Source organism: Amphiura filiformis, chromosome 5 (assembly GCF_039555335.1).
Source record: "Amphiura filiformis chromosome 5, Afil_fr2py, whole genome shotgun sequence".
NCBI lineage: Eukaryota > Metazoa > Echinodermata > Ophiuroidea > Amphilepidida > Amphiuridae > Amphiura > Amphiura filiformis.
In genome coordinates, this window is record NC_092632.1 from 54,954,825 (window position 1) to 54,967,564 (window position 12,740).

The following is a 12,740-nucleotide window of genomic DNA, read 5'->3' on the forward strand; positions in this document are numbered from 1 at the left end:
TACCGTTAATTTATTGTGACCCTCATTGTTCTTTTGTCACTTTGTCAGATTCTGAGAGTGTGAAGGACAGGATAAGAAGAAATATGGCAAAACTGCTTAATAAATAAATTACTCGGCTCCAATGTTTGTGTGTGTGTCAAGTCAAGTTTTAATTTCCCATGAAGCTACCCCTCGCCTCAAAAGACATTCCCCTTTAGGCAACAAAAAACAACAACACCCTGTTCTACGGGCGGACGGACCTTTCAAGTGGGGTCAATTGGTCAAGCGATGATTTTTTTTCCTGGAGGCTAAAATTACTCTAAAAATCAGAAAAAATTTTAAGATTTTTGCAACCATATATTTTCTAACCATTTGGCCCTACAACCGATGATTTCACATGATTTTAGCAAAATAATAAAAGTTTTTTTCCATCAACTTATCGACAACAATTATTACATCAAAAATACATTCATAACTGTTGTCTACTTCCAACAAATTACAAGAAAATATTTATTTAATTTTTTTACAAGTAAATACATGCAATGAATTTTGTTTCTGCGATGTTTGTTGATTCCTATATTATTATATCAAGATACCAACCTTTAAAGTTCACTGAGAATAATTTTATATTTTAGTGGTGCCACAAGGGACACACTCAAACATGGAATTGATTCCCTCCCCAGAACAAAATTATCTAAACACAGCCAAAAAAGAAAGTCTCCAGTAGTTCCATCCCCATTTAGTCAGAGTCTGATGAGTTTATGGCAAAATAATTTATATTATAGTTTTCTATACACTTTCCCTCAAACGTTGATACCAAATTTGATATAAAAAGTTTAATCATCATGAGCATAGGAGCGTTGTTTGGAAATTCGTGCAATTTTAAAAATGACAAACTACCAATTGACCACGCAAAATCCAATGCATGGTATCAGCTTATTATGTGGCCTGAAGCAACCCGTACAGGAATCATTGCACACTTGCCTGCGCACAATTGAAAGAGCGGGTATTTGATTTGCATTTTGACATGCATGGGTAAACCTTTAACCTGCCGGCCTATTCAGGCGACGTAATTCTTGGCACTCACGCTAGTTCTGCTATGTGATACAATTCCCTATGTCATTTTTAAAATTGCGCGAATTTCCAAACAACGGTTTCTATGCTCATGATGATTAAACTTTTGATATCAAATTTGGTATCAACCTTTGAAGGAAAGTGTATAGAAAACTATTATATAAATTATTTTGCCATAAACTCATCAGACTCTGATTAAATGGGGATGGAACTACTGGAGACTTTCTTTTTTGGCTGTGTTTATTTTGGGCCATAATTGCCCATTTTAGGAAAATGTAAGCCCCATAAAAATTCCTGATGCTGCTGCTGGATAAGCCATAAATGAAAAGGGTACATGTTGCAATACTGAAGTCAGTTTGGCTTTTCTTTTACATCCAGTTGGTACATGTATCACCTCTTCGCTGACCCTTGACCTTGTTCATCTGCTTTCCTCTTCCTGGTAGCTAGAAACAAAATTAATACAAAAACAATGATCAAACAGATCATTATTATATCTTGAAATAGCAACATTCATTTTTGTGAAACTTTTACACATATGTGACCAGCTCCAACAAATCCCGGAACAAGTCGCCAGGCATGTTTTTGAGTTATAGGCCTTTAAAGATAAAGATGACATTCCCATAAAAAAATTTCAAATTTTGGAATTCTTAATTTCATGGTATTTGACCTTGGGACTAAGTGCACTTTCAAAAAGAGATTTATTTAATCAATAATTGACAATTGACACGATAATCCCTATTCAATCCAGTGTAAAGCAGGAAACTAATTAGCCCATACTCAGAATAGCAATTTGGCAAAAATATTAAGGTATCATTTACAAAATCATCCATATCTGGAAAAGTATTGATTCTATGTATATAATTTTGGTATCATTTTAATGCTTATTGTCCCATGCTTACATTTTTATTCAAATCATCACAAAATTGCGACGTGTTCCTGGTTTTGTCTGGTCACATATTCACCCCCATACAGACAGAAATAGTGACTGCATATAGTCTATTCAGTTGTTGGATAAAGGTTACCGCTAAATAAAATTAAGTGTTTTGAAAAGACTTCATAATTGATTGTTATACCAATTACAAAAATCTGGTTTCCAGTATTCAAATTGACGTTCCTATATCACACATATTCAACATACACATGGCACATTTGTTAATATTGTTGATATTCATTCAATTTGCTTACATAAATCAAATTCAATTCTTGCAACTCAACAATCAATGATATCATTTCTGTGTACTACAACAATAACAAATTTTGCATTTTAGGTTTTGTGCAGTCAAGACAGTTAATCTGCCTGCATTTGAGCTGTACCTTCTAAAAAGAATATGCCACATGTAAGCCAGTGCTTTGAGTGAATGCTCTGACACAGCGACGGCGCCAGGTATTTTTTTTGGGGAAAGTGAATTTCAGGGGGTGGAAAATCAACAAACTTTGCTGAAAATTGCCGTATAAAGTGAAAATTTCCGTAATTTTGGGTTTTTACTAGGGCTGGGAAGAGATCTGACTAGGGGCATTTGCCTCCCATGACCTCCCCTGGCACCGCCATTGCTCCGACATGATTAGACCCAATGGATATCATACTGTCATCCTTACCTTTATCACCAGGTTGGTTTGGTATAGAGTGCTTTATAAATCTCTTGGCTGCATCTTTGTCAACTCTTGGAGCTATAGGACAGAAAATATCAAGAAAACCGAGTTTTGTACCAGTTTGTAGCTATGGCATGTTCATGGTTTCATGACTATTTAAAGGAAACTAGAATTAAACAGTGCGTAATTACGAAGCCCATAACAAAGGTTTGTAAATAATAAGGGTTTGTAAATACAAAGAATATGCAAATAAGGGCATTCATGCCTTCATTTTTGAAAATTGCAGGAGCTCTGTTAATCACTCTCATGAGTTTACTTAGGTGCTCAACAAGGAGCTCAATTTTTTAATATCTGTATTAAAACTTCTAGGGATTCAAGTAGTTAGGAGCTCAGTAAATTATACTCCTCAAATGTTGTTTTAAGAAGAGCTGTAGGAACTCTGGTGCAACTGAGCTCCTCGGAAATGAAGGTCTGGTTAACAACTCATAAATGCGCAAATAACACAACACAAACGATAGAGCATACAAGGTGACCATACTCTATCACCCCACAAAATTAGAAGTTCATCAGTTACTGCATATAACCCAGGCTACTTTTTGTACATTACAATGCATACAGCCCGTAGTAAGGCCCTCTATAACATTATGCATACTGTACAGAATGAAGCCTAGTATCACCATGTCCGACAATAGCCTCAGACTGTTATTTCAATACATCCAAAAGGTCCATGGAAATCAAGTGTCACTGGAGCTAGATACCACAACCTGCTAGTGCTATCGAATATGATGTGATCAAGCTAAATGACGGTGGCTGTGCAAGAGTGGTGGCAAAGAAGATAGCCACAAGCAAGGGAGATTATTGACTAGTTTTTCATTGAAATAAAGCTTTGGAAATGGCACATATAGGGTGGGAGAGAGAGGGAGGGTGAGAGTTAGTGCTGCAGATAGACACAGCAAGAGAACATACAACATACACACAGTAATACTCTCACAGATTATGAGCATACCTTTTGGTTTGTCAGAAATTTCCTGTGCTCTTTTCATATATTTTTGTATTCTTCCCTGTAAAGAAAATTAAAATGCAAATGTAGTAGGCAAATTATAAATTCCACACAAAGCACCTGTTACACATTGCAGTTTGTGAAAGCAATGAAAAGCCAATTAAAATATAGAATGGTTAATTAACCTGAATCTGCATCCATGATATGGCAAGAACAATATCTTGATAAATGCATTTGCATGAGTTTGATTATGTAATTCCAGCTATAATAAAACAATATGTAATTAATTGCATATTTTAATTAATTGATAATTGAGCAACTGAAAATATGTAAAAGTTTTTAAATTGAAATGCAGTCAGTTGGTTTGAATCAAAGAGACATGCATTTAGGGCTCATATTGAAATACCCTACCACGTTTTCACACAGAAAGAAGGCAGGATTCCCCTCGCTAAGCGCGCGCCTCAGGAAAGCTCGGTCATAAAACGGATGGATTATATGCATCAGTGATACACCCTGCCCAGGATTTTAACAAAAGAAGGCTAGCACAGGAAAGCTGCAGGATGGCGCACACCTTACTGTGTAAGGGAATTTCAAAATGAGCCCTTAGTGGTAAAAAGGGCCCAAGGCTGCTCTTACATTTTAAATCAGGCCTTGTCTTTTGAAAATTGCTGGCGAGTGACAAATCACTCTCCTCAAAACTTGTCAGGTGAGCTGTAGGCGAGTGATTTTAATCACTTGTATTATTATTACACCAAATGGAGGCGAGTGATAAAAAGCTCTCCTCAACTTCATTTAAGGAGAATGATGGCGAGTGATCGCTCTCGCCTGCCTCAAAAGACAAGGCCTGCATTCTACCAAAATCATCCAATGCATCTCACGGTTGTTTGATGTGATCATTTATTAGTTTTTCAAACAAAACATCATGTACAGCCCAATTTTAGGCTTAAGGTTACGGAGGGTGAAAATTCCACTCAACTTGTCTTTTGTTTTTTAATTTTTATTTATGAAGTATATGTATATATTAAACATCTCAGAGATGTAGATTGAAAAAATTGTATCAACGAAGTATTTTTTAAATTATTTTTGTGTATCAATATTTGCTCTAGATATCCCACAGCACTAATTCTTTTTTAAAGACACACTACACTAAATCCTTCCGCATTTGGTGTAACTCATGGAAGAAAGAGAAGGTGTGAGGGGCTATCATTTTCTTTGGAAGGGTGAATCCCAAATATACATGGGGGGCCCGTGGGTTAGATTTTAAAAGGTATGCCAATATTTCCTGTCATCCTCCCCTGGCCCTGCTCTCAGCCAGCCTAACTTTGCCAATGTGGAAACTTTAAATGGCCTAGATATTATGATGCAGATTTGAATGTTTCTGTAGGGCCGTGTAAAATTAATGTTTTGGTTCTCGTGTTCTCCCTCCTCAATTTCTGGGATTTGTCAGATTTTTTTTTTTTTTTTTTAGATTTTTCAATTTTTTAGACTTAGTTTATTAGAGAACAAGCATCACTTCCAAGTCTTTTTGTGGTACTCTAAGGGGTTTATCCTCAGAATCTCACATTTGAAAAAAAAAAAGGGCCTCATCGTTTCCTCGAGCACTGTTGGAGAAGACCGAAAACTACTGACAATGCTAATTTTACATTGAAAAAAAAAAACAAAAAAAACACCTCCTCCCTCATCAATTCATGAAAATCCTCTGGACGAGAACCAAAACATTAATTTTATACTGCCTAGTGTTTCCTAAGCCATATAAAGATGCACTGTAAATGTTTGCCAAAAACTGCTCCCCCCTCCCCCACTCTACCCTCCCCCAGGACTCATAATTATTATGCACCTAGTTACTTTATTGTATTTTCACATGTATTTCAATGGGACATTTATTTAGTGATGTGCCCCTTATAGTGATTATTATTCCAGTGCATGAACTGGCAACCCTATCATTTTCATTTGATTGCTAAAATCACTGAAGCATATGCACAGTGGAGCATGAGTATTCAACCAGCACTATACTAGACAAAATCAATAAAATAAGTACTATCACCTTGGCCCTGGCAACACTAACTAGCATTGTAAACAAGTTAGCACATGGTTTGAACATGATAATAGATAGTGTGGAAGTTTTGGCAGAAATTTGTCAATTTCTGCAAGTTTTGTGAAAATCAATTGATACTTCCCATGCAGTAAGGATTATCAGTAGTAATACAGGAGCACTGCACCTGGAATATTATGGGATTGTGAATTGATACTGTGAAATAGCAGAAAATGTGAGTACTTGAAACTAAATGTGTGGATATCTCAGAACTCCATTTTGGACCATTTGGCCTGATATGCTGAGATGAAATAAATAATTTTTAATGTTTCCCGTAGCTGATTCAAAAAATTTTGATATGCATGTGTTAGCTGATACTTCAAAGAAATAATGTAGGGAATAATTGTGTCAATATATTGGCACACTAAATTAATATTGTTGTTGCAAAAAAGACGACATTTACCCCATCATTTTCATTGACATTCTGTGAACATGTAAGCTTACTGTTTTAAATCAGGAGGACCTATCGAAAGAATAAATAGGTACATTATTTCATTGGTTTGTTTGTAACACATATGCAAAATCGCAATGAAATCGGACCCTCTCCCCATATTTTCCTGGCCTCTTTCCCAAAAAACCTCATGCTCATGAAATTGAACAAAAATTGAAACACTTACAAAGTACATTTGTGTATGAGCTATGACGTTAAAAGTATTACAATAATAATCATTAGAGTGTCAACTTTAAGATGAAGTATGATTTTTAGGCCTGCCATGTTTATTTTTTGAAAAACAAAATATTTTAGGTGGCTACGTGCAGCCAATTTGCCTACACAAAAGTTCAAAATCCTGTATAACCTTAAACAGCTTAAAGTGGTATCATGATAATGTATACAGATGCTTTTAAACCATTTTCAACTTTCATTTCCCCTTATTTACATTATTATTCACTTTCACAGCCATTTTAAAGCTTTTTCGGATATAAAATGTATCTATTTATGACAAGATTGGTGGCACTATTTAGATACTGGAAATTAGTAAATTACTCTTTCAGGCGTTCAATACAAATAATTCCTTTTATTTTTTGATGAAATATGTTTACAAAATTTCTTTGTTGCTTGTTTCAATTGTTTTAATGGCAGTATTGATTACCTACTCCTTGCAAATTAAGAAATATGATTTATGATAAATAGCGCCACATATAGTTTGCATTTACTTAATAATGAAGCCAATTCTATATACATCGAACAACCGTGATCTCGATTGCCCTTTTTTAAAGTAATGGAAAGGTAGGCTGAGCCAATGCATGTCAACTGCACGGATATTTTTTTTACGTTTTCTTCAGGCATGAAAATGTTTTGCATTTTTTGTTATTGTTATCAGTTATTTCGAACAAGAATATTGACAGACAACAGCATAAAATAATATTCTTCTTTTAAGACAACAACAAAGGACAAACATGAAATTTGACCTGAACTGCTTACCAATTCATGACGAATAGCGTGTTCTCTTGGGTTGATTCCTTGGGTACCTAAATAAACTGCAAAAACAGGGAGTACTGTTTAATACAAGAGATTTGAAACCACTAGTCTTGCATACTTTTACAACCTCTTGCTTTCAAAATAAAACACTAACAAAAAAACTAGAAACATGCTTTTTGACGCAAAGCATCAATTTGGATGCCTCCACCACTTCAGTAAAACATATTACAGTGGCAACTCGTTAACACAAAGTTCATGGGGTTTGGCATTTATGTGGCACATATGCTTGGGACTTGAAAACGTACTTCTTGTTATCAGGAATTTCATGTTAACAGGGTTTGTGTTAACGAGTTACCATTGTACATTGTATTATGATATAGATGCATTCGTAGAATTGTACTTGTAGATTAAATTGGAGCAATTTTGATTGACAAAGCCAAAAATTTAACATACTCACTGTTTTAAGACTTTCACTTGGCTGATGGCTTATTCAAAATGACTATACTGAGATCCACTTTTCCTGTGAGATTGACCAAGGTGCATCTGGTGCTTTTCGCATACCCGGTCCCTCGGTTGCTTGGTTGTTTTCTAATTAGAAGATCGTAAACATAGTCTAAGTAAAAACTCCAGATGTCTCGATTAACTGTTTTGTCATTCACATACTGACCAGTACTTAGCATTGTGATTCCCAGCAACCAAGGCTGTACCTTAACATTTTGAGACACTAGCTAGCCAGTTGACCATGTAAATCTAAAGTTACAGGCCTGACAGATATTTTACAAGCCTGACTTTGTTCTAGACACCATTTCTACATTCTAAACAGCGCTCTCAAAAACCAAAACTTTGATCCAATCTTCATTAAAAATTTTTTGATTGACATTGTATACATTCATTATCAACTTGCACTGGGGTTAGTAACGTTATTGCATGTAGGACGTAATTTATCCCAGGGGCACTCGGTACTCATAGATAAGCTTCATGTGCGACCCAAAAGACTACTGTTTTTTCCTGAATGCTCTTATTTGCTCCCAAGATCCATTTTTTACCCAAAAAGATGAAAAACAGCAAACAAGGGTGATCAGAGATACATTTTGGATAAAAAAGGTGAGGGGACAAAATGTAGTCAATCGGTACGCCAGGAGTTACTCTCTATGTATATGATCCGCTAATTAGAAGAACCAAGCAACAGAGGGATGTGAAAAGCACTGGTATAGTGCCGGTCAATCCCACATAAAAAGTGGATCCCAGTAGTTTCGAAGAAGCAACTAGCCAAAATAGCGAAAGACTTGAAACAATTATTCCGCACAGGGGACAGATAGCTTGCCCCTGGCTATGCCATGTGATGTTGGAATAATACAATGGTAGATAATCCAAGAAATCATCTCTCACACATGCCTGTAAAAAGAATACACATCAACTGTCTGAGCAATTACCGAATAGGGTACAACTCTAGTCTTATTACAAGACTAGCTGCCCTACCCTAACCCTAAACTCCACAAACGAGGACTGGACTCAAATCTAGCAAGTTGTACCTTATTCGGTAATTGTACCCAACTTACCCCAAAACAAGGAATTGATTGCATATGCTGATACCAAGTCAAGTTTTGCTCTGTCTAATGGAGTAAGCTGAAATGATAAAAATCATACAGCAATAATTATTGATCACTTGCAAGAGAGGCTAAATGTCAAGGGGCTGACACTCTTTATATTCACACTTCTGAACCTTCTGAATGTTTGATGACTTTAGTCACCGTTTTCCGCAAGTTGCTAAACTTGTGTGGGTTGTGCGCATTTAAATTGCAGGTGTGTCATCATTTTGCTTTAAGTCTACATCAGTGTCATCATTCTGCTTGAAGTCTTCCAGTGTCATTAACAATGCCAACCTCTGACAAATTGGTTTGCTCGTCAGCGCTTTGGACTGATTAATCCCCGGAATGAACCCGGGGAATGAAAATAGTTTTCAATGCAATCACCTCAATACATTTTACGAAACTCCTTTCGAGTTTGAAATTGACATAAAAGTTTAAATATGCACGCCCACCCCATACAAAGTATACAATGCCTGAAAGGAAATTGCATGAGGAATCCAAAATTGTAGGGGGTAGTGTGAAGTTGTCCAGACCGAAATTGTCAGCTAAAAGATTGCTTTTTTCATTTTTTTATCTTCCAAGACATGCTGTTTTATACCGGATACCCTTTGATTCTCATCTAACTCTCCCATGAAATTTCCCTTCAGAAAATGTATGTACAATTGAATATATGAATACAAAAGCCACCTAAGTCCATACTTTGGCCAAATTGAGTTAAGCATGGGAAATTGTTGCTATACATAGGCCTGTCATATGTATGAAAGAACAACTCAAATTCATTCTCTGTGTCTATTAAGCATGTGAAAAATAGCATGTATGAAAGAATCACCCAATTCCATGATTTGAGTCTTGTAACACATTGATTGAAATCCATTATGTATAAAAGTCCACTTGTAACACATTCATTGCTAGAGAGTGACTTTTGAACAAAAAATGGGTTTAATAAAGGAAAGTGTGTGGTTTATATTACATGGCAGAATGCTTATCAACATTATACATACCTGTGTGCTTTATTTTGTATTATCTTACTAGTGGTAATCTCATTCTAACATTGTTGTCTTTGTATATGATTCAAAAAACCACCTAAGTCCAAAATTTAAAATGAACCCCACGAAGTCCCTGAAATGCTAATCGTCATACCTAATACAGGTTAATCCACTCATTTGCACGTAAAACTTACCATATTGACCAGGTAAATCTAACTGAAGGAATTAAAATGATACACAGGTTTTTCTCTCAAAATCACTTCCTATGGACTTAGGTGGCTTTTGTATTCATGTATTCAATTGTATACAGTATTTATATATTTTCTTACTGTTTTGAAAAATTACCCTAAAAAAGTAATCAATGACCTTTGAGACAATATGGGTTAGGTTACATGATAATATGGACTAATGGTACATGTACTGTATAATTTACAGGAGTATTTTCATGATTGACCTAGGGAGAGCGTGGCGCAATGGTTAGGTACTTGCCTTTAGTGCATGAGGTCCCGGTTCGATTCGGCGTGTGGCGATTTGCTGGGATATTGACTTGGAAAAAAAAGTCTGAAATTAATTGGCAACTTCTGTAGATTAAATTCAGACTTCCGCTCTCCCGATGGTTCATTTAGAATTGGGTAAATGAATCATGAAAGTACTCCGTCCTTCGGAGGGGACGTTAAGCCGTCGGTCCCGTGTACAGAGAGTCATACCTGTACATGTATCTCGCTGCCAGTTTCGAAAAGAGTAGGGTGTTAACCCCTGACTGTTCCTAACCCGTCCCGGTGTTCAAATGGACCCCAATGGAAATAAGCTTCAATAGAGGCTTTCTTGGGTTATCCAGGGTTGTCAAAACCCGAACAATCAAATCAAATCAAAATCATCTTCTTCTTGTGAATATGAAATTATGATTCAGTAGATAGCCACGAAAAATGCTTATTCCCAATATTTCAGTTGATTCTGATTTTGTGTTTGCAAGTACGGTATTACAATTACATTACATGATTTATGTGTAATATTACACTGCTCCACACACCGACACCGCCTGGCTAATAATTATTTGGTGCAGCAGAGACACTAAAATGAATACACGGGATCGATACACGTGAATTGCTATGCACGATTTTGATATCAGACGAAAATCTTCGTATACCAGGTTAGAAAATGATGAATATCTCCCGTAAATGATTTTTTCTCAAGAAACCAGATGTGGTCTCATACACTTGAAAATACGTGTTGAACAGATATGATAGTCGCTAGAATGCGCTTTGAAAATTGGCCGTGCGCTTTGAACTCAAAATTTGACCAAAACTCTAATTTTATATTGCGTTGGTCCTGTAGCGTGTAGCATGGTACTACAGCGTGTAGTACAGCTGCACTCACTACTAGGCAGTATAAAAGTCGATGACCATTGACCTCAATGGGGTATACAAGCTTATTCACGCCTGAGACTATTATAGGTATAATAGTCTCAGTTCACGCACAACCAAGATCAATAACCCGGCTATTGTGTGTAGCCTTAGTCATGTCCTCGACTAATTCTTCGTCTCAAAGAGCTTCAAAGGTCTGAACCAAATGGCCAATCGTGGCTGTGGATTCAACCTACCATGGCGATTTATGCCATGAAGATATAGGGTCGATGACACTGTGCTCCACAGACTAGACAATGTGTTGTATTTTCGAATTTCACAATAATTTTTCCTATAAAACGAATATACATATAAACATTATGTAGAGTTGTTCGAAATATTCACTATAAACGGCAAAGCTTGCGAGGGCATCCGTGAGCAAATTCGTAGCTAGTGTTTCTCGAGCAAAGCCCAAGGTTTCCAGTGATATATTTTTTGGAGAAAGTGTGTGTGTGTGTGTGTGGGGGGGTAATGAATGATGCTGTGGATCACGAAATGGAATGCCCAATTTCAGCTGATTTAATTTTTAAATAAAGCCATATACTTTTTATAGTCATGTCAGTCTCAAGTGTCAGTAGCATTCTAGGATTTCTTAAGTCACTAAATCTTCACGCGAGTCACCAGGTCATTTCAGTTGGTGTGATATGAACATTGTGCACCTTAATTACCGACTTAACCAAAAGAAGAAGAAGAAGCATGGTAGCCACACCAGGAGCCACACGGCACGGCCCCGGTGTTATCACTTAACATTGACTATGTGTAAGCATGATCGTTCCCAATTTCGAGAAAAAAGGGGTTATGTTTAAACTATGTTCGCGATATTTAAAAAATAGGGTTGTTTTTGACAACGGTGTACTCGAAATTAAAAAATAGGGTATGGTATATTTTGTGAATCCTGATGTTGAAATCATTATACCATTTCTTGCTCAATTTACTCCCGGATGTCACTTTTGTGAAACTTTTGTGAATTCCAAGTAATATTCAGGAACTCACTTCCCAGTTTGGCCGCTGTGTTCTTGGTATGTGTTCTAGAAATGTTAAAAAAGGGGTGCTTTTGTAAAAGTGTACTTGAACATGTTGAAATGCAAAAAATAGGGGTAATTTTTAAGGCTAATTTGTACCTGTTTTTGTGTAAAATAGGGGTAACAAATGCTGAAAATGTTCTTGAAACCGCGCAAAATAGGGGGGTATTTTTGACTTTGGGAACGATCATGCGTTACGCCTTTGAATAGGAAGTGACAACACCGGGGGCACGGCACTGCAAGCTTACTGAGTAAGCCATGGCATGGTATAAGCTTATCATTATTCCTTTAAGCTTATATGCTACTAGAAGTCTTTACCTGGTTATGAATCTCTGGCATGGAAGCATTCATTAATGGTGCCAAAACCTCATCTACATCTTCAAGTGAACTTTGAAACGCTTTAAGACTAGCAGCTATTTCTTTAGGATAATTTTCGGCAGATTCTTTCTCACCGGATGTTGAAAGCGTGGAGTCGATGGATGCCGCCATTTTGTCTTCTGCTTCTTTCTTTCACTCGGATTATTTTGGCACATGTATCAATAAATTCACATGTACTATCTCTTTTAAAACTATTTACTACGAAAA

The 12,740-nt window shown here is 36.5% G+C and overlaps 1 protein-coding gene across 1 annotated transcript; it reads right to left on the reverse strand.

Moving 5' to 3' along the window:
- Positions 1-869: 869 nt before the first annotated feature.
- On the reverse strand, positions 870-12,672 carry LOC140153387 (nuclear nucleic acid-binding protein C1D-like). Its single transcript, XM_072176127.1, has 6 exons — positions 12,474-12,672; positions 8,715-8,781; positions 7,159-7,214; positions 3,650-3,704; positions 2,650-2,721; positions 870-1,496 (listed from the first exon to the last, which is right to left on the reverse strand). Exons 1-6 carry the CDS (start codon positions 12,642-12,644, stop codon positions 1,444-1,446), a joined length of 474 nt encoding a protein of 157 aa, XP_072032228.1. The 5' UTR covers positions 12,645-12,672; the 3' UTR covers positions 870-1,443.
- Positions 12,673-12,740: the final 68 nt, after the last annotated feature.